The sequence below is a fragment of the Dendrobates tinctorius genome, unplaced genomic scaffold, assembly GCF_039654945.1.
Source record: "Dendrobates tinctorius isolate UK_male_01 unplaced genomic scaffold, ASM3965494v1 ptg000256l, whole genome shotgun sequence".
Classification (NCBI taxonomy): Eukaryota; Metazoa; Chordata; class Amphibia; order Anura; family Dendrobatidae; genus Dendrobates; species Dendrobates tinctorius.
This window is the reverse complement of record NW_027361923.1, coordinates 3,194,704-3,218,674: the sequence shown is the minus strand read 5'-3', so window position 1 is coordinate 3,218,674 and position 23,971 is coordinate 3,194,704. Positions and strand designations below refer to the sequence as shown.

Sequence of the window (23,971 nt, the reverse complement as noted above, 5' to 3'; positions counted from 1 at the left end):
TGTCTTGAGCCCCCAGCTTCTCCGCGCTCTCTCTTCCTGCCTTCAGCGGTCACGTGGTGCCGCTCATTAAAACTCATGATATGCGCATATTCATGAGTTTTAATAAGCGGCACCACGTGACCGCTGAAGGCAGGAAGAAATAGCATGGGGAGAAGCTGGGGGCTCAAGACACAGCGTCCTGACGGGTAAGTATGACCTGACACCCCCGCTCCCCCTCTGACCCCCCCGGTGTATATGACTCGAATATAAGCCGAGAGGGGGACTTTCAGCCCCAAAAAAACGGGCTGAAAACCTCGGCTTATATTCGAGTATATACGGTATATATTAGGTCTCCCCTAAGTCTTCTCTTTTCTAGAGTAAATAGACCTAATTTTGATAACCTTTCTGGGTATTGTAGTGAACCAACTCCATTTATCATTTTAGTAGCCCGCCTTTGAACCCTTTCAAGTTCAGTAATTTCTTTCTTGAGCACCGGCGTCCAAAATTGCACACAATACTCCAAGTGTGGTCTGACGAGTGATTTGTACAGAGGGAGAATTATGTTTTCATCTCGTGTCCCCAGAACCTCTTCTAATGCATCCCATGACCCTATTTGCTTTGGTGGCAGCTGCCTGACACTGGGCACTCCAATATAGCTTCTTATTGACTAAGATGCCTAAGTCTTTTTCCATGTCTGATTTCCCCAGCAGTTTCCCATTTAGTAAGTAATTGTAGCATCTGTTTATCATTCCCATGTGCATAACCTTACACTTATCTGTGTTAAACCTCATTTGCCATTTTTCAGCTCAATTCTCCAATTTACTCAAATCTGTCTGTAGTTGCAAACTGTCCTCCTTTGTGTTAACTACCTTACATAATTTTGTATCATCTGCAAATACTGATATTTTACTGTGTAAGCCATCCACTAGATCATTAATAAATATATTAAATAGTAGGGGGCCCAATACAGAACCCTGTGGTCCCCCACTAGTAACCCTGGCCCAATCTGAGTATGCCCCATTAATAACCACTCTTTGTTTTCTATCACTAAGCCAGCTACCTACCCATCTACACACATTTTCCCCTAGCCCAAGCTTTCTCATCTTACTTACCAATCTTTTATGTGGGACAGTGTCAAATGCTTTAGAGAAGTCGAGATAAATGACATCCAATGATTCTCCTTGGTCCATTTGAGAGCTTACATCCTCATAGAAGCTGATCAGGTTAGTTTGACAGGAGCGATCCTTCATAAATCCATGTTGATATGGAGTTAAACCTTTATTAACATTGAGATATTCCATAATGGTATCCCATAGAAACCCTTCAAAAATTTTACCCACAACAGATGTTAAGCTTACCGGCCTATAGTTTCCAGGTTCCCTTTTGCACCCCTTTTTGAATATTGGTACCACATTTGCTTGCCGCCAATCAAAAGGAACAGACCCTGTTTCTATAGAGTCTTTAAATATAAGGAATAGAGGCCTGTCTATCACATTACTTAACTCCCTTAATACCCGAGGGTGAATGCCATCAGGGCTTGGTGATTTGTCAATTTTAATCTTACTAAGGCGGTTCTGCACTTCTTCCTGGGTTAGGCAGGTAATACTTAACGGGGATTTTACATTATCACTCTGCATTTCCCCTGGCAAATCCTTTTCCTGTGTGAACACTGTTGAGAAAAAAGTATTTAAAACATTTGCTTTTCCCACATCGCTCTCTATGATTTCACCCTTATTGTTCTTTAAAGGGCCGACACCAGTGATAGTTACAACTTCCTGGTTTGGTGATGAGGAGAGTTCTGAATTAGTTGTAGCAGTCAGTTGGTGTAGTTTACAGGTGATATCTGTGTGGATTTGGTATTGTGTGTTAATCCTAATTCTCTTTCCCATTTGGTTTGTCTTTCCTATTGTTCCCTTTATTTCCACTTGATTATTTTTATGATTGTTATTTTCTATTATCCCTGTTTATTTCCCCTATCTGTCAGGTTTGTGTTATCCTATACACTATTCTGTTCCATATCTCTTTGGGTGGAGGGAGGAAACATCAGCTTGCATATAGGAGCATAGCAAAGTACGAGATCCCAGCATCTCCACCATCAGGGGTAATCTGGGGAACAGGGATAGCCTAGGGTCCTCCTAGCTTGAAGGACAGGGAAGGAGCCCATTGCCCAGGAAATCTCGCATTACATTATAGAGACAACTGCAGAATGAGGGAACAATGAATATGCCAGTGAGATTATTCTGATACCAGGGTCTGTAACTCTTATGTCTCTTTTCCTAAAAAGGCTTCTAAGTGAATTTACGACCAAATGAAATAAATTTTGTTTTAGCCAAAAACAACTAACATAAGGGTTTTAGAAGAAGATAATAAATTAGTACATACCCAACTATCAGAAAAAGCTCACTGACATATCCACTGTTACCTCATTCTGCAGTCTACCATGTACTGTGAATCACAAATTCTGAATAAACCAAACAGATACGCATTTTTAACAAAGCTCTGATGCAAAAATGCTTTCTACATGAACGTACATGCACTTAAGTAAAAAAAAAGCCCCCAAACATGCCAGTGTGATTTAAAATTGAAGAGTATTTTGGAACTTGTTTTGTATACTCCAGAAAGTCAAATTTTACTGAGTGGTGTTTGGGAGGTTTGGATAAATCTTCATTCCTTTTTACCGGTGTTACCCAACCTGTGGTTCTTCATTTGTTTTGAAGCGACCACTCTCATCATGCCCTGGGCATGATGTAATTTGCAGTTTCCACGTTGGGGAGCACTGCCCTGTAGTCATGTCTTAACAGATAACAGATGTAATTAGATGTGCTATGCTTCAAGAATGAGAAACAAGCCTGCGCCGGGAGAGTGGTATGTGACGTTTGGATCATTTTGCATGGAATCAATTAAATAGTGTATCTGGGAATCACACACAATTATCTAATAGACCAAATCAATAACATAATTGGTGGCTGAACTGCGAAAAAAAATTACATTAAACATCTTACATACGTAAATAATTCACATTGGATGTAAATCAGAGAAAAGTTATAAAAATACCACGACTCACAATATCATGTAATGCATTAATTGTCATTGAATTTGCTAGGGAGCTGGACTTGGTGCCATTGGTTAGGAATTTAATAAGATTGCCTTTTTTGTCTGTGAAAGGGAAAGTCCACATGTAAAATCTCATTCCAGTAGTATTTTTTTGATTTCTCTCCCCATTAGCTGTCAGTTATGTGTGTTCAGTGTATGGATTAAAATACTGCCGTCTTCTGCCGTTTTCAGCGCTGCTCCGATCCCTCTTCTACAAAATGTGGCTGCAGCTATGACTGGCCGGCTGTCTTCTATAACTGCGAGTTCCTCTTTTAATGCAAGTCTTAATCTGAGTCTCACAGTCTTAAATTGAGAAAGTGACTTCCGGTCACACAGAAGACGCTGTCGGATGCTCAGAACTGCAGTCACGTGAAGTGCTGGAAACGGCAGAATACAACTTCCGGGAAGCATTTTAATGAATGCATTGTATGTACAATAATGATATCTAACGGATAGTGATTTAAAAAATGCTACAGTGATACTTAAGTGCTATTGTGCTCCTTATTTTAAAGAAAAGTGCATTGTTCCTGTGCTACCCATTTCACCAGTTGGCCCTTTATTCATCACCACAATTCTGATGTAAAACTGTTTGAAATGATTAGCTATTTTTTTGTCTTATTTCAACAGTTCCTGCCAACTTCCATAACTTTTTGAAAAATGAGTGAAGCTTAGCCAGTAGGGAACGTGGCCAAACATGGTTGTCATATTAATCATAACTTGTGCCACGAAGGTGGCATAAATTACCATAAAAATGTACCGAAGTGTTTGACGAGTGTGTGACAGCTGAAAGGTGTCCCAAAGTCATTATGAAGTGTATACCTCTTAATGAATTTGTCTCATCTTCCCCACTATGCTCATTATTAAGACTGGCAGTCTTGATGAATCGGTTTCTTAATGTTTTTTAATTTGTCTGGTTATGTTGACACATTGTCAGGCCTGGATTGATAATCTGCCCAGGCGGGCAAATGCCTGCTGGGCCTGCGGCTCTGAGCTCCAAAATGGGCCGCCGGCCCTTTAAATTGTCTGCACAGGCCCTGGTGTGCGCATACTGTCTCGGTGCACACGCTGACCAGGGCCGAAGCGGCCCGCGTCAGTGCAGGGAAGAGAGCGCGCCAGGGCCTGTGCAGACATTTGAAAAGCTTGGTGGTAGTGGTGGCAGCGGCTCTTCCACCCAGCCAGCCTCCCTGGACCCAGAGGATGGTGCGGCTGGCAGCAGAGCTCCTGCTGCTGCTGGGACTTGTGCTGCTCAGCTTACACTGCACATCATTGTGCTGCGACGGCGTCTTGCCAACCTGGCCAATGTCAGCAGCCAGCAGCCAGCTCCAGGTGAGTCTGCTCCCGGCTACCGCACTCCAGGCCAGAAACAAGTTTAGGAAAACTTTACTAGATGCAGTGATGGATGGATGATGCCACCTGCGGCTCCAACCCTGGGTGCAGTGTGAACATGACGATGTGGGGAGGGAGGTGTTAAAGGGGGACTGTACATGATGATGTGGGGATGGGGTTAAAGGGGGGCTGTACATGATGATGTGGGGATGGGGTTAAAGGGGGACTGCACATGATGATATGGGGATGGGGTTAAAGGGGGACTGCACTTGATGATGTGGGGAGGGCATTAAAGGGGGACTGCACATGATGATGTGGGGAGGGGGATAAAGGGGGACTGCACATGATGATGTGGGGAGGGGGATAAAGGGGGACTGCACATATGATATGGGGGATTAAAAGGGGACTGCACATGATGTGGGAATGGGGTTAAAGGGGGACTGCACATGATGATGTGGGGAGGAGGTTAAAGGGGGACTGCACATGATGACATGGGGTAAATGGGACTGCACATGATGAATTGGGGGGTAAAGGAGACTGCACATGATGAAGTGGGGGGAGGGGACGGGAGACTGCAAATGATGAATTGCGTGAGGGAAGAGGGCAGGAATTGAATTGAAAGTAGGGAGTGGGGAGAGAGCAAATAATGAATTTTGAGGGTAGGGGAGTAATTGATGTATTGAATGTGGGGGTAGAGCTGTTGATAATGAATAGAGGATGGGAGTGAGAAGACATGACAATGAATTGAGGCTAAAGGGGCATGCAAGTATAATGAGTCAGGGAGGCGGGAGGTACATAGTGGGGGGCGTTGAGCATGCAGTGACTGGTTATGAACTGGGGGAAAGAGTACAGGTACTAATTAATTTCTATATTTATTAGGTGGGTAAAGTGGCTATGCATAGCTAGAAACAACTCAGTGGGTTGCATAATAACCAATTATGTATTAATGGTGGGTGCATATCTGTATTCAATGTGTAGTGTAGAAGAAATGGAAAAAAGAGGGGAATGTGCTCTAGAATCCGTGTTCTAGGTAACTGTGTTATTTTATGCAGAGATGAGCCCTGGCTGGAAGAAGTGATGGCGGACTGCACTGCTTGAAAAAGAAAATCAAAGATGAAGGATTTAAGCTAGAGACGTCCCTGGTGAGTCAGTGTGTTGCCTGTACACTTACACTATACGCTTTGTACAGAGCTCCTGTGTATAATGTCACCAGTGATCACTATATTATCTGTACACTGACACTGTATACAGAGTTCCTGTGTATAATGTTACTGGTGATCACCATATTACCTGTACACTATATACAGAGCTCCTGTGTATAATGTCATCAGTGATCACTGTATTACATGTACACTGATACTGTATACTATGTACAGAGCTTCTGTGTATAATGTCACTGGTGATCACTATATTACCCGTACACTGACAGTAAATACTGAGTTCCTGTGTATAATGTCACTTAGTATTGTGGGTTTTTTTTCAATTAATGATCAGTATTGTAGTATTCAGTCACTATGTAGTGGTAATATGTGGTTTGGTCATGATATGGTGGTATTTGTTCCTTGTATGTTGTATTATAGGTCACTATGTGGTGGTAATATGTGGTCTGGTCATGATGTGACGGTAATTGTTCCTTGTATGTTGTATTAATGGTCATTTTAAAAAAAATGTATGTGACTCATTCCCTTAAATAAAAATACATAAAAATATATTTATATTTAATAGGTTAGAGTAGAGTAGGATCCGGCCAAAAAAGTCTACTGTGTCGTGGTGGCGGCTTAAAAATTCTTTTGGCCAGAACAAAAGCTGCTGGTTATGAATGTGATCTGGTGTTTGATGGGAACTGTTAATATCTGATTGATTGAGGATGTGGTGGAGAAGTTGAGTTTTTCCAAGAGTGAGCAGTGGGACTGTGGAAGGTTCGAAGCTTGGAGGCGGAGCTGGGGTGAAGTCTCAAGGGGGCCCGAAAATTTTGCCAGTATGGGGCCCCAAAGTTCCTAGTGGCAGCCCTGCTGCTCTGTTCCACTTTTCCTGTCCTGTATATACACTACACAGTGCCACTCCTCATGTCCTGTATATATACAGTGTACAGTACCACTCCTCCTGTCCTGTATATATACACTGAACAGATCCACTCCTCCTGTTCTGTATGTATACACTGCACAGTGCCACTCCTGTCCTGTTGTTGGAGAGGCGACATTGGTCTTTGGGAGGGTTAATATTGGTTTATTATTTTCAGGAATACTATGGGAAAATAAAAAATTAAAAAATGCTCTGTTTTTCTAACTATAAGACGCACTTTTTTCCTCCCAAAATGTGAAGGAAAATAGGGGGTGCATCTTATAGTCTGGATGTACTGGCTCTGGCTGTGGTGGGGGAGCGACATCAGCGGAGCTGTGGGTCAAAGAGGCAGGAACCTGTGGCTGCGGCTAACTCCTGTGCTGCTAAAGAGAAATAATAATAATCTTAAATAATAATCTTTATTTTTATATAGCGCTAACATATTCCGCAGCGCTTTACAGTTTGCACACATTTTCATCACTGTCCCCGATGGGGCTCACAATCTAAATTCCCTATCAGTATGTCTTTGGAGTGTGGGAGGAAACTGGAGTGCCCGGAGGAAACCCACGCAAACACGGGGAGAACATTCAAACTCCTTGCAGATGTTGTCCTTGGTGGGATTCGAACCCAGGACCCCAGCGCTGCAAGGCTGCAGCGCTAACCACTGAGCCACCGTGCTGCCCCAGTGAATTTTCACTGCATTCCACCCCCATGGGCGTGGAGGGCAATGAATACTAATTTCTTTTTAGCATACTGGTATGATTGTTCCCATCCTTATCCTGATATGATTAGTCCCATCCTTTCCTTATCCTGGCACGCATGGCACCATCAGAAAAAAAAAACAAAACATTACACTTACCTTCCCGGCACTCCCTTGCAGCATCCTTCTCCATTGCCAGCAGCTGCTCTATGTTTGTAAGCAGTGCATGGCAGGGATGTCATGCGCTGCTTGCAAGCCGTAGGGCAGCTGCCGGAATACTCAGTTTTCTGCACGCAGGGACTGTGTGCGCGTAGAGCTCTGAGTATTCATTGCTCTTCAGTAGCGCGCAGTCAGCCGGAGTCTTGCTGCTGCAGTTGGCGGTCACATGTGCCGATACTTAAGAGAAATGAATATTCAGAATATTCATTTCTCAAGTATCGGCACACGTGACCACTGGCACCAGAAGGAAGGCTCCAGCTGAGACTGTGCGCGCTACTGAAGAGTAATGAATGCTCTCTGCGATGAACAGTCCCGACGTGCAGAGAGCACTGAGTATTCTGGCAGCTTCCCTTCAGCATGAAAGCAGCACATGATGTCCCTGCCATGCACTGCTTACAAACATAAAGCAGCTGCTGGCAACGGAGCAGGATGCAGCGAGGGAGCGCTGGCAAGGTAAGTGTAATGTTTTGTTTTTTAATCTTTTCTGATGGGGCCATGCATACCAGGATAAAGAAAGGATGGGACTAATCATATCAGGATAAGGATGGGGCCATGCATACCAGGATAGGGATGAGGGTGATCATTCCTGCCAGGATAAGGATGAGGTGGACCATTCCTACCAGGATATGGATGAGGAGCCATTCATACTAGGATGAGATGGGGCCCTATATACCAGTATTGGGATGAGGGCGATCATTCCTGCCAGGATAGGGATGAGGAGGCCATGCATACCATGATGGGGATGAGGAAGCACGCATACCATGATGGGGATGAGGAAGCATGCATACCAGGATAGGGATGAGGAAGCCATGCATACCAGGATAGGGATGACGGGCCATGTGTATTAAGATTTGGATGAGGGGACCATATTTACCAGGATAGGGATGAGGGAGCCATGCCTACCAGAATATGGATGAGGACCTATGTGTATCAGGATGGGGATGAGAGGACCATATTTACCAGTATAGGGGATATTAAGTACAGAATTGACCACATTTTTTTCTTCAATTTTTATCCCCCCTAATTTCCTACTCTAAAACCTAGGTGCATCTTATAGTCTGAAAAATACGGTGTATATATTGGAAAACCTATTTAAATGGATTATGCCAAGTAATCCCCTATCCCGAGACCTATGTAGTCGCTGCGTTCCGACCTCTGGGACCCCCATGATCCCGAGAACCGGTGCTCTAAAGAGGTCGATCATGCGCACTGCGGCAGCATTCACACATGGCACTTCAAATAACGCCTTTAAGAGGAGTGTTGAAGGTCACGACAAACTAGCAAAATCCACTGATCGGGTGTGGGGGGAGTGTTATAGTATATGGGATGGTGGGATTTGTGTGGCAGGGCTGCTTTTTTGTCCCAGTCCGGCCCTGCACGTTGTTTTAAAAGGGAACCTATCACCTGATACATGCTGCCTAAACCATGAGCAGCATAAATCAGTCCCGACTGCACGATTGCAGCCAGGGAAAATTTTATTTGAAACGCTTTGAAATTTACGGTGAGAAAACACTTTAGATTCAACTGGTGAAGAGACTATTTCTATTAACGCAACCTGTAAATGACAGGTCTCTCGCTATGGAAAAGACCTGTCAATCATCTGTTGCAGAACTGGAAGATGCCAATTGGGGTGGCCCTGGACTAGTCGTGTCTCCCGCTTTGGTTCATGCCCGGATCTTTAGGGTATGTTTTCTCTTTTCAGAGGAAAATACATCTGTCTGCAATCATGCTTTGATTTATGCTGCCCGTGGTTTGGGCAGCATGAATCAGCTGACAGGTTTCTTTCATATATATATATATATAGCAAAAAAAGGGAAACAGCACAAAAATATCAAACAAAGTAAACTTTAATACCCAATGGCGTTGCGGCGTTTCGGATATGAAATCCTTTCGAAAGGATTTTATATCTGAAACGTTGCCACGCCATTGGGTATTAAAGTTTACTTTTTTATATATTTTTGTGCTGTTTCCCTTTTTTTTGCTATTTATTCTAAGGAGCCATAAAAACCAAATGCTGCCACTCCACACTGTACATCAAGAGAACGAGTGGACAGACAAAACACCAGAACCATAAAATTATTTTAATAAATTGCAATTTTATTAAATATACAATAACGATTTAAAAGTATTTTTTACAATGCCTCAATAAATTAAAGGGAACACTTTCTAGCTAAGGACATCATTAAACACACCTGTAAGTATAAAACAATGTGCTAATTTATGTATAGGAGCCCTAATTTGCATACCAATAAAAAAGCGCTATAAAGACCAAACTAAATATAATAGTGGATCACACCTGACATGCAATCTATACAACTAGTGTCTATTATCAAAAAGCGCGCTACCAATAATACAAAGGGCCTCAGTGAATATAAATTCACTGAGAAAGTGTGGACAAAACGCGCGTCGGGGTGGAGGAACACAGCTTGGACATCACATGCTTGGTAAGGTCCTTTCTTATTTATATTCTTTGAGGCCCTTTGTATTATTGGTAGCATGTTTTTTAATAAGAGACACTAGTTGTATAGATTGCATGTCAGGTGTGATCCACTATTATATTTAGTTTGGTCTTTATAGCACTTTTTATTGGTATGCAAATTAGGGATCCTATACATAAATTATCACATTGTTTTATACTTACAGGTGTGTTTAATGATGTCCTTAGCTAGAAAGTGTTCACTTTAATTTATTGAGGCATTGTAAAAAATACTTTTAAATCATTATTGATGAAAATAGACCAGAAGGAGCAAAAGCCAATATGAAGGGAAGCCACCCACAAACACAATCATAGTGGGGATTCAGTGAGGCTCCCTAAAGGACACTTCCAAATACTAATATGAAACCAAGAGGAACACACTGGAGTTCAAAGTCCATAATTATAAAAATTAATGAAATTTATTATAATAATTTAAAATGACAAGAACAATAAATACTTATACATACAATACAATATAGAGATCAGGCAATAATGGCTGGGGTCAATAGTAATAAAGTTAGAGCAAGTTTGCCTAAAGTGCAGGCAGCACACAGGGATTAATAAGCTCACACCGCCGCAAATAAAAGTCTTCATGCAAGTGTACAGACAATAATCTGAGGTGTAAAAAATTGCTCAAGCAAAGTGCTTACCCATGATAAACTGCCCAGGACCACAGACCGCCGCAACCGTCGTGTGTTTTGCCCACTCTTTTTCAAGGTGCGGTGTAGTGTGCCAAAACAGGCCACCCTTAAATATCCCGAAGACCAGCTAAGCATTGTGCTTAGCTGGTCAGTGAGCGAAACGCGCGACTGTTGCGGCGGTCTGTGGTCCTGGGCAGTTTATCATGGGTAAGCACTTTGCTTGAGCATTTTTTTAAACCTCAGATTATTGTCTGTACACTTGTATAAAGACTTTTAATTGCGGCGGTGTGAGCTTATTAATCCCTGTGTGCTGCCTGCACTTTAGGCAAATTTGCTCTAACTTTATTACTATTGACCCCAGCCATTATTGCCTGATCTCTATACTGTATTGTATGTATTTATTGTTCTTGTCATTTTAAATTATTAGAATAAATTTCATTAATTTTTATAATTATGGACTTTGAACTCCAGTGTGTTCCTCTTGGTTTCATTTTAAATCATTATTGTATATTTAATAAAATTGCAATTTATTAAAAGAATTTTAGGTTTCTTGTGTTTTGTCTGTCCACTCGTTCTCTTGGTGTAGAGTGTGGAGTGGCAGCATTTGGTTTTTATGGTTTTTTATAGCACAAGCTATTTTTTAGATCTGTCTTTGATTTAGTTATTCTAAGGAGCCAATTAGTTGCTGGTTGGGGAAGCGTGCACACTAATGAGGTATTTTCTATGGTGCTGTTCTATATATATATATATATATATATATATATATATATATATATATATATATATCAAAAAAATAAGGGGAGCACTAAAGTATCACATCCTTGTTTAAGTGTTCCCTTTATTTTTTTGAGCAGTTTATATATATATATATATGCCAGTCATTACACTGGCTACCTATTCGCTAGAGGGTCCAGTATAAACTCATCTCTCTCATCCACAAAGCTCTCCACAGTTCTGCACCGCCTTATGTCTCCTCTCTCATCTCTATCGCCCTACACGTGCCCTCCGCTCTACAAATGACCTAAGGCCTGTTTCACACTTCAGTTTTTTTCCATCAGTCAAGATCCGCCGTTTTCCTAAAAAAATGGATCCGCCATTTTGTTTGGCGAATCCATTTTTTTTCCCATTGACTTGCATTACTGGCGGATCATGACGGATGGCCATCCATTGGATCCGTTCTTTTTGCGGATCCACCAATTTTTTTTGCGTCCGCCGACATGCCCGGACGGAGCTTGTAACTTTTTTTTGGCTGAAGGATCCGCATTTTTGTACTGCGCATGCCCGGAGGAATGATCTCAGCCGGAAATTTAACCCTGAAATCATTTCTGGCGGCCGGTAAAGATTCATTTTCATTCTCTCTCTCTCTCTCGTCCCCAGACTGCGGTTCCTTTAAAATTCTTCAGTCAACGGATCCGTCAAAAAACCGGTCCGCTGGCATCCGTTAACTTCAGTTACCAACGGATCCGCTTTCCTCCATTTTGGCGGATTTTAACTGACAAGAAAAAACAGAAGTGTGAAACAGGCCTAAGACTAACATCCCCCGTAATCCGAACCTCGCACCTCCGTCTCCAAGACTTCTCTCGTGCTGCGCCACCAGACGCTCAGACTGATACCTAGACCCGACCTATTCAAGCACGCTTTGAAAACCCATCTCTTCAAACAAGCCGACCACATCAACTACTCAGTAAACTAACTTTGCCCTGTTCCCTCCTTCCAAATCTTATTCTGAATCTGCACTCTACTATTCATCTGTCTCCACACCCTCCATGCACACGATAACTGCACTTGATACTTGACTATTGCACTTAAACACACGGGCTGATGACCGGATCATGCAGCTTTATATGAAAATCCCTATTTATTATAATTGCCAGACCTGAAATAACAAGCACTTCTCACCTACTGTGTCCCCCCCATTTCCATGTAGATTGAAAGCTTGCGAGCAGGGACCTCACTCCTAATGTCACTGTTTAAATTGTCTTAACTGGTATTGAATTTATTGTCTGTACATGTCCCCGCTTAATTGTAAAGTGCTGCGGAATATGTTGGCGCTATATAAATAAAAATTACTGTTATTATTATAGAAAAATATTCAGGATTGAGGGTCCTCAGTAGTTGATACCTTTTAATGGCTAACTGAAAAGATGGTAATACATTGCAAGCTTTCGAGACTACTCAGGTCTCTTCATCAGGCTAGACTAATACAAAATCTGAAGAGTCACATATTTATGCACAATACAGCCTAGAAAAAATGCAATAGATAAGACAAGTGACGTGAAGCAGAACTATCAATATGGGAGAGGGAGAAACATAAATATAAACATTGGACCAGTTCATAGATAAGGAGTCCGGATGTTTTATGGTCCTCTGATTGGGGTCTAGTTCTGTGTTATGATGCCCCCACACGGTTTTAAAAGGAAATTCCTTAATTGATGTAAAAAGACATAAATCCATGCGACACATTCATTCCAGCACTGAGAGTGTCAAAGTTCGTCATAAATTTGTACTCCCAAACTCGTCTCTCTCTCTGAGAATTGAAGTTACCTTTCAATACCAGTAATTTCATATCCATGCTGCTGTGATCAGGGATACAGAAATGTTTTGCCACAGGTAGATCCATTCTTTTTTCTCTTATTGTGTGACGATGAGCATTCATCCTTGTTCTAAGCTTTTGCCCTGTCTCCCCCACATACATACCCCCAGTTGGACATTTAGTACAAATAATTAAGTACACCACATTAGATGTAATGCAGCTGAAAGTACCTGGGATCTTGTAGTCCTGATGTGAGTTGGGGATCTTTATCTTGTCCGTGGTCATTATAAATGGACAGGTTTTACATTTTTTCTGGTTGCAAGGAAAGGTTCCTGCAGTTGTTATGTTATGTTGTTAGTTGTTATGTTATTATTATATACAGTATATATATATATATATATATATATATATATATATACAGTGGGGAAAAAAAGTATTTAGTCAGTCAGCAATAGTGCAAGTTCCACCACTTAAAAAGATGAGAGGCGTCTGTAATTTACATCATAGGTAGACCTCAACTATGGGAGACAAACTGAGAAAAAAAAATCCAGAAAATCACATTGTCTGTTTTTTTTCATTTTATTTGCATATTATGGTGGAAAATAAGTATTTGGTCAGAAACAAGCAATCAAGATTTCTGGCTCTCACAGACCTGTAACTTCTTCTTTAAGAGTCTCCTCTTTCCTCCACTCATTACCTGTAGTAATGACACCTGTTTAAACTTGTTATCAGTATAAAAAGACACCTGTGCACACCCTCAAACAGTCTGACTCCAAACTCCACTATGGTGAAGACCAAAGAGCTGTCAAAGGACACCAGAAACAAAATTGTAGCCCTGCACCAGGCTGGGAAGACTGAATCTGCAATAGCCAACCAGCTTGGAGTGAAGAAATCAACTGTGGGAGCAATAATTAGAAAATGGAAGACATACAAGACCACTGATAATCTCCCTCGATCTGGTGCTCCACGCAAAATCCCACCCCGTGGGGTCAGAATGATCACAAGAACGGTGAGCAAAAATCCCAGAACCACGCGGGGGGACCTAGTGAATGAACTGCAGAGAGCTGGGACCAATGTAACAAGGCCTACCATAAGTAACACACTACGCCACCATGGACTCAGATCCTGCAGTGCCAGACGTGTCCCACTGCTTAAGCCTGTACATGTCCGGGCCCGTCTGAAGTTTGCTAGAGAGCATTTGGATGATCCAGAGGAGTTTTGGGAGAATGTCCTATGGTCTGATGAAACCAAACTGGAACTGTTTGGTAGAAACACAACTTGTCGTGTTTGGAGGAAAAAGAATACTGAGTTGCATCCATCAAACACCATACCTACTGTAAAGCATGGTGGTGGAAACATCATGCTTTGGGGCTGTTTCTCTGCAAAGGGGCCAGGACGACTGATCCGGGTACATGAAAGAATGAATGGGGCCATGTATCGTGAGATTTTGAGTGCAAACCTCCTTCCATCAGCAAGGGCATTGAAGATGATACGTGGCTGGGTCTTTCAACATGACAATGATCCAAAGCACACCGCCAGGGCAACGAAGGAGTGGCTTCGTAAGAAGCATTTCAAGGTCCTGGAGTGGCCTAGCCAGTCTCCAGATCTCAACCCTATAGAAAACCTTTGGAGGGAGTTGAAAGTCCGTGTTGCCAACCGAAAAGCCAAAAACATCACTGCTCTAGAGGAGATCTGCATGGAGGAATGGGCCAACATACCAACAACAGTGTGTGGCAACCTTGTGAAGACTTACAGAAAACGTTTGACCTCTGTCATTGCCAACAAAGGATATATCACAAAGTATTGAGATGAAATTTTGTTTCTGACCAAATACTTATTTTCCACCATAATATGCAAATAAAATGAAAAAAAACAGACAATGTGATTTTCTGGATTTTTTTTTCTCAGTTTGTCTCCCATAGTTGAGGTCTACCTATGATGTAAATTACAGACGCCTCTCATCTTTTTAAGTGGTGGAACTTGCACTATTGCTGACTGACTAAATACTTTTTTTCCCCACTGTATATATACTGTATATATATGCACATTTTTTTCCTTTTTTTTCTTTTACATATATGTATTGTGCATGCAATGTAAACATTTTTACATCTTGTGCTTTGAAACGTTACATTTCCCAAGGCCAGAGATAGCACTCCGATGCCTCCTGCTCTTTAGAGAGTGCACCAGATGTTCTATGGTTATGCCATTCCACATGATGTACAAAGTGCCCAAAGATACTGAAAAATTAAGCCAAAAGCTAAGCATTTTCTTTTCTTCTAAATGTATGTCCGATAGACGTTATCGCTGATTCTCTCCTATTTTTAGGGAGTCTCCTATCATTCGCCATCAGTCACAGACTCCACACTCACCGCGGAGGCTCTTGATCAGACTATCGCTATGTTTGACACTGTTGAAGAGGTACTTAAACACTTCAATCCTGACACATGGCAGGAGGACTTGGAAAATCTATACACCGATACATCTCAATTTCGTGGAAGAACATTTCAAGAAAGAAAATCTAAAGGTAAATGAGAATTGATAAACATGATTCAATAAAAAGACGAGAAAGCGAATCAAGGAGGACACTTAGTAGCTGTCTGGACAAGATTTTCTTCAATATATAGGTCTTCTCTTGGTTTTAAGCAATCTACATTGTCACTTAATGCATTGATGTAATGGAAATATTCTCTCCATTCAGTGAGTTCTTGAGTAGCTTGTGAAGGGCTTCTGATTGTACACAGCAGCCTCTCTGACGAGGCAGAGCTGCAGAAAGGGGGGGAGAGAGCTTCAGCCAGAATCAGTGGTGAGACAGGAGGTGTGACTCAGACAACCTCACACTCCCTGTTGACATGGGGTTTTCTGGGCGCTCAGATTATTAAAGTATCAGAAATAAAGAAACGTTATAATTTAAATGCTATTGAAATTCCGTTCCTGTGATGTCACACGTGATGATATGACCTCCAGATTCTGACTTTCTGCTACGGTCTGTTCACAGCAGAGAGTAGAGTGTTGTCTGTGCTTTAAAGACTCAGCCTGTGCTCTGCAGCGAGCTCAGAACAGTGATGTCAAGATTACAGTGACTGGGAGTGTGCACAGTGAAGGCGGGAGATCAGAAAGAGCATATTGTAGATGACTCCTCATAGAATAAGTAATCTTATCAACTAGAAACTTTAGCCTGAGGGAATGGTGTTGAATGCTGAGATGTTTTTCAACATGACAACACCAGGCTGCTTGTTGCTGGTGCTACTGTGAGCAGCCTGCATGGTCTAAACGTGCTACCGAGGAATGCAGCATCTCCAGATTAGTCTCTCATCAAGGACATCTGGGATGCAATTGTTTGGCAATTGGAAAAGGAGCTGCCTTCAGAGGATCTTGATGATTTGTCCATGTGCATTTAGTGTTGCAGAACTTTGCTTAGACAATCTGAGAGGGAACTTGGCCTCCAGTGATCATTTGTCATCTGTGAGGAAACTTGACAGAAAGTGTTAAAGTTTCATCAACCATGCTAAATAGGGAGCATGGAGCCCCCTTAGATATGGCCAAGGGACTCAGTTCTTCATTGTTCCACCCTCTATTTTTTCATGCCCTGCCTCACAGGTGATCAACAGCATCTAATTTGCCTGGAGCAAGCAATGTCTGAGCCACTAAGTCACACCAAGAGTTCACCAATCATCATAATTAGTATATTTAATTAAACTTCAGTTTGTGCAGTATGGAAGAAGCAATTAGATCAGTAAAGTTGCAATTGCAATAGGAGCTATATCCCCTATAAGTGTCAGGAACACCGCACTGCACTTGCTCACTGAGCCAGTGCGCGTGTCCTGAGTACAAAAACAGTGCTCAAAGATACCTGTGGAGCGGGCAGCAGCGGTGATGATGCATGCTCCAGGACCTGAATCACGTGACTGCTGGGGGCGTGGCCTAAGCTCCACGGAGCTAGGAGCTGCAGGGAAACTCCAAGAAAGTAACTACAGGACAATGTTACCAAGGGGCATAGACAGAGACAGAAACCAGATCAAGCCGGGTCAAAGCACGAGATAGCAGGACAGTACCAAAGGGTTAGACAGAGAGAATAGTCAGGACGTAGCAATAGATCAGAAAACCAGAACGGGCAATGGACGGTACAATAGGGACAAACTGCAATGGATTAACAATAGCCAAGCCAGGATGTCAGAACCGGAGAAGACAATAGTACCAAAATGAGAGACTGAGTACAGAGTGAGGGAACAGGCTGGGTCATACACGGGAATCAAACAAGCAATACAGAATACACGCACACCAGGGGGGTCGGTCAGACACATTGCCAGAATAACAGTATAGCTGACAGAGAATGCTAGTCTGGAGTGAGTATAAATACCCCTCCCAGATCCAAAGAGAGGCCGACAAAAGTTAACCCTGTGAGAACAGGACATTAACCATGTCCTGACCATCACAATAACTTCATGTGCATAAATTATACTGTCAGTTTGGACTGACAGTCACACTTTGAGACAACCCATTAAAAGGGAACCTGTCAGAAACCAGGCTGTAGTCCCTTAAAAGATAAGCCATTTGATCCATTTATGACCCCAGAGTGAGGTATCATGTATTGAACTCACGTCAGGAAGTGCATTGGGGCATGAAGATGCACTTACAGCTCTCAGCCTCAAAGTTGTATTTACTACCTTTCAGCACCCTCCCCTGGATGATTGGTAGGTCGTTTGCACTGGTACACGGTCTTTGACCTGTTAATCAGCCAGGGGAGGGTACACTTCTAGATAGAAAATACAGCTTTAGGCTCCCTTCACATGTCAGTTTTGTAATGTCCGCATGTCCATTTTTAAGGACCGCACATATGGACACACAGACACACCGATTGTATTTAATGGTGCACACATGTCAAGTTTTTCACACGGAACATGTGTCCATGTGAAAAACCCCCGGATATGTCCCTTTTTTAATGTACCACGGATGAAGTGCATGCTGCACACGTGCACAATGATGAGGCACAGATGCTGCGCAAAGCTCTGGACGACTGCCCCATTAGGTAAATGATACAACACAAGCATAAAACATGACTAGGACCAATATTAGCCTCAACTAACACAAACATCATTAAACGTTAGCGTGTCCCTGGCACTGATAGAGGTTTTCCATTACTCATAAAACATGACACAGGGACTGTTATAGGAAACTGATGCCAAGTGGCCTGGTGCCCTCCTCCCCCAACGCTAACACAACGAGCATAAGTATAATGTCTTGAACAGCCGAGAACCATTTCATGGTAATTTACGGTGTCAGATTTATATCATATGTTAATAAAATGTCTAATTGCACGAATGTATTTTTGCAGTGAATCTGGACAAGCTAAATGATGATGTCAAGAGATACAGCTGCACTCCGAGGAACTTCACAGTCAATCTTCGGGAAGAGCTGAAGATCACTAATGCCGTGTTTTTTCCACGGTGCCTCCTTGTTAAACGATGCGGAGGAAGCTGTGGCTGTGGAAGTCCGTTTTCCAAATCTTGTATATGCACTTCAGGAAAAACCGTGAAAAAGTATCACGAGGTAATCATATCCATCAGTTCAAAAGATGGAAGCTGCAAAAATAGTATAAATGCTCATCTATATTTGATATTGTTTGATGAACTCTAACGCCCCATCTGCCTGCAATGGTAACTTGAAATTCTGGTGGTTGTATGTGAATATTTTTGCAATATACTCCACTGGGATTGATATACTATCAGGGCTTGTGCGCGTGACAGTAGTTTTTTCGTCCGAGCATGATCCGTCAAAACATCAGATCGCAATCGGACCTAGGTTTATTCAATGAGACAGTGCACATGTCCGATTTTTTTCCTCGGACCAAGATCCGAGATATTTGGATAGTGCTTGGCTATCCATGTCTATGGATCCAGTTTTCACGGACAGACAGAATGAAGAAGCTGGAGAAAATTTTTTTTTAATTCACCACATCTGAAAAATCAGAGTCAGATCAGAGTCTGATTATAATAATTGGACCGTTTTTCTCGGATGAAGAAAATAATACAGTCGTCTGCACTGGCCGTAATAATCAAATTCCGTGGTCATAATGGTTGGATATTGGATATCATATGGGTATTGGAATTGCTGGTTGGTTGAGAAGTATTGGTTAGAAAACTATATTGGTAGTTCCTCTTTTTTTTTAACACCTTCAATATCTTTTTTGTTTTCAAATATCTTTATTGATTTATATTTCAAAATCTTTTTTTAAGATGATCAGAGTTAAAAAAAAAAATAAAAGAAGCCACTCTCAATGATTCAAACCCCTGTGGCTCCAGCATAGATCTCTCTGGTGTTATCTACTGGACAGGAGATGATGACGTCTCTTTTTTGGAGTCGTCTTTTGTCTAAGACCTGTTACTGGCTTCAGAGGTCACCAGAAAATCCACCAGACATCTCTGACAGCTGCGTCACCAGCGGCTGCATGGTTCTGAGCAATCATCTAAGCACCATTCTGATGTAATCATAGTTGATCTACTTTGATTTGTTTAGCATGAGCTTAGAGAGTTGGTGTTTTGTACATTCGAACAAAAAGATTCACAGGAATCTGGTCCAGTATGTTGGTACTCCATGGCAGCCGGACAAGTGCAGTGTGGACTTGTGGACCTCCAGTGCCAAGATCATGGACAACTGAGGCATATAGATGGGAGATTTCAACTTCAGGACTATGGTCCAGTTCAGGCCAGTATTCCGTGAGCACCGAACAGGAGCCCTGTGAATTGCCATTTGCTTCCTAGCATTTCTTTATTAGCCAGGCTTGTGTGACGTCATCTGTTTGTCAGGCCACAACGATGATGTCATGCTAACTCAAAGCCAGAGATGAGGCAATTTCCAGAGCTCACGTCCAGTCACCACAGAACAGTGACCTGGACCGGAGTCCTGCACATTGATTCTCCCATCTCTAGTGAGTAGGCTTCACCCAATATCATGACATGGCAGGGCCTAATAATGACAACAGGCGCTTAGAATGCCGGCATTCCAGTGCCAACTTAAGTAGTCCACACTGTCCTGGTCTGTTTACCATTAACTATGGACATAGGCTCCAAACTAGGGTCCTGCAAATCTTTTTGCTCGGGTCTATTGCTTGGAATGGAAGCACTTTTAGATTTAGATACAGGCTAACCAACCTCTACGACTTAGTTGCTTCTACTTCAAATTTTCTGAAAAGGAAACAGCAAAACTCTTACATATTAAGAGATTTCATTTAGATGGATACTCCTATCATAATTAGTTATTTTTGTTTTTTTCTTTAAAAAAAACACTCCCACCAAAATGTTTGTCCTCCTAATATAGTGCAGTCATCATATTATATAGCACTGTGTACTTGCAATTGCTCATTTTACCTTTCTACCCAGGTGATTATTTTCTTTTCCATTAGGTCTATGACATCACATGATTAAAAACCGACTAGCTGAATCCTTCTAAGCGCTATGTAGAAACAGGAGGTCAATTTTCCCTGCATGACTCATGAGTCACCACAGATGTCCCTTGCAGGGAGAGGAGGAAGCAGCTGGGCCAGAAGTTGAAGAGAATGATAAAAGTAGGGACTAGAGACTTCCTGTTTCTACATTGAGAAGAGAGAATAATTTACTGGGTAGAGAGGCAAAATGAGCAATTGTAAGTACACAGTGTTGCATAATATGATGACTGCAATATATTAAGAGGATAAAATTTTGATGGGAGTACTTTTTTAACAATGTCTTAAAAAAAATATTAAAAACATAATTACAATTTCTGGTAAACAGTCATACGCACCATCCTCCGAAGGAGCCTGATTAAACTAGGTATTGAAGAAAAATGCGGCAATCGGAAGCAATTAGATCAATGATCATCGACTCTACAACGAAGTATAAGCTACATCTCACGCATTGGATACAAAGATATATTATCCATAGTAAGTAGTACAAAGTGTTAAACCCTCATACTAATAATTATAAAGTGCTGCGTGCCAATCGGTGGGGGTGTCTTGCAATTATAGCAGATTGCACAAGGCCTTAGAGCCAAATTAGAATGTATTGTACAAGTGAAAAGAAAAGTTACAATGTAAAATACATAAATACAGAACCTAGAGCACTTAAAGCACCCGAGTCATTTTGCTTTACACTTCCCAGATAAAGTGAATACCGACCAAAGCCTACAGCCTCGTCTCGTTTGGCCATACGTGGTTTGTTCACATAGTGATGCTGGACGAGCAAACTTTTGGAGTAATTCAGTTCTGTTTGTTCGCCAAATTGTATGCTACTGCCATCTTCTGTACTCTTAACCCCTATGTCCAGATATGTCGACCAATTGGATCTATAAATAACCGTATGTATGCAGCATTCATGTCTGATATCTAATAGGCAGGGGATGTGCACACGTAGGTAAAAACCTCATCTGCTCTTGCTGCAGAATACAATTTACATTGCATATAATTCCCTGCACCTAAACCTAAAACCATTATATAGAGCGTAAAATCTTTGAATATCAGCGCTGTGATCAGCCAGTCAAGCTGTCCAATTTCCACCTTGTTCAAACACTCCTCGGCTGTCTTGTCTGGGAAAAAAAGTGTTTGCCAATTCATTTTTTCTCCTCTTATCAGCACAGTCCATATACCGTGCTCATGTTTTTTAATATAAAACACAAGGAAAATCCCACAGCTGTCAGAGGGCTTGTTAACTTAAATGCTGTCCAAATCTCTGCTCTCATCCCAGGCATACACTTTCCTTTCCTAGAAGAAATAGATTTTTTTTTTTCTAACCAAAGATCCCTCGACTGTCAGTCATTTCATTTTACCCCCGTTTCAATAAACTATAAATGAAAATTGTTGTGTTCTTTGAGGCAGATCTCTAGTGTAGGAGAAGGAGGTGATTATTCTGAACGTTCTATGTGTATCTGAGTTAGATAAGGGATAGATAGAGAGATATGAGATAGATAGATAGATAGAAAAATACATAGAGAAATATGAGATAGATACAGTAGATGATAGATAATCTCACAATTCCCTTTTATCTCTTCTTCTTCCAAGAGCAATTTTTTTTTTTTTTATTGACAATATATATATATATTTTTTTTTTATTGGGACAACCTGTAGGATACATTGACACTGTTCATATTGCAATCTAATGTACTGAAAACAGGAAAAAAAAATCCATGTGCTGGGAAATGGTGGAAAAAATGCAGTTTCACCATTGTTTAGGGATTTGATTTTTACAGTGCAGTAAAAATGAGCTGGCGCTATATGATTCGTTAGGTGGCTACAAATACGGCGATGCAAACATATTTTATTTTAGTGGTGTAAACAAAATATGTAAAAATAAAATCATTTTAAATTTGACTATTAGGTTAGTAATGGGGGTGTCTGATAGACAGCTCTCCACTCCTAGGCTTGATGTTAGCAGACATAAAACAGCTAACATCAACCACTCAAATACTACCCCACTTGCCACCGCAACAGGGGAAATGGAAAGAGCTGAGATTTGATGCATCTTATGGATGTGCCGTTTCTGGGACAGCTGAGGGATGATGCTTTTAGTCTGGTAGGGTGCCAATATCCATAGCTCCTTCCCAGGCTATTAATATCAGCCCACAGCTGTCTGTTTAACCTTTGCTGGTTAGTAATAATAATGGGGGGCCTTTATTTGGGGGGGTACCCTTTTTATTAACCACTAAAGGCTAAGCAAACAGCTGTGAGCTGTTATTAATAGCTTGGGAACCTTTAAGGCTATTGGCCTCTTTCCAGAATATTAACACCAGCCCCCAGCTATCGGCTTTCCCCCAGCTGGTTAGGAAAATGATTGAGGACCCCACGCCATTTCTTTTTTTTAATTATTTATTTAATTTGAGCTAGACAAAGATGGTAGCTGCTGACTACAACTGTCATCAGACTTACCTGGCCTCGCTGATCAGAGTGAGACCATGCGACAATGATGACAGTAGAATTCAGCACCCGGCTCGTGGGCACAGCACAAACTGTACTGTTTTTCCCAGGTGCCGATACATGTCACACTGATGACACACGGATGTGATCAGTGTTTCAACAGAGTGCACGTGTGTGGGGCGTTTTGCGCCCCGTGCTTCTGGTAAAATATGGAAATTTCGGAGTTCATTGCCCATGGACACACAGTCTGTGGAAATACACTGACATGTGCGCAGACCCATTGATTTGAATGGGTCTAAGTGTAAGTGTCTACGGTATATGTAAAAGCCCGTACTGGGGACACTGACATGTGAAGGAGACCTAACACAGTGCTCTCAGCTGAGCAATAGTCAGGCTTTCTGTTGAAAACTCTGACAAACTGTATTCCAAAAGGGGGACCCCATCAGAACTTCATGGAGCCATTCTCCCTGTCTTGCTCTATGCATTTCTTCTTGCGTAGAGCAAGACAGGGAGGGGGAGCAGGTGAATAACCCCCGCCCAGCGGACCGGACAGCGGCAGTTTACATACATCTGAACCGATATAAAAAAGGTATTTATGCATGAAAGGTGCGGGGTCAGGGGGAAGCAAAAGTACTAAGAGAATCCTTATGTGACACACAATTGAATGATATCATTATATTATATTTCAAAAAAGGGTGACAGATTCCCTTTAAACATCAATTATTTTAAGAATGTAATTTTCGATGAAAAAGCTAAACGGATTTCTAGTTCAGTTGCTGCACGTTCATCAAAACTGCGTCAAAACAGCTCTTTTCAAATTAAAAAGAAAGTGCGATAATTAGAAGATTCCACTCATTATATTCCTAATAACACAGATGATTTATACTCAGTAATGAAATAGAAGCCATGCTTACAACCCTGCATTTATTACGGTAATTATTTTTTTTTTATTATTTTTTTTTAGTACTATTTCATTCTGTTTGGAAATGGTTGTCTTTGATACAATAAGTGAAAAGTAATATTTTAATTAAGAATAATGGATTTCATTGTGGAGATATTTACC

General features: G+C 41.6%; 1 protein-coding gene across 1 annotated transcript in view; it reads left to right on the top strand.

Moving 5' to 3' along the window:
- PDGFD (platelet derived growth factor D) overlaps positions 1 to 23,971 on the top strand; it is a 347,344-nt gene that overhangs the window by 311,501 nt on the left and 11,872 nt on the right. Inside the window, exons 5-6 of the mRNA XM_073558368.1 lie at positions 15,354 to 15,552; positions 18,361 to 18,575. Coding sequence (XP_073414469.1) covers positions 15,354 to 15,552; positions 18,361 to 18,575 — 414 coding nt within the window. The remainder of the gene's footprint in view (positions 1 to 15,353; positions 15,553 to 18,360; positions 18,576 to 23,971) is intronic.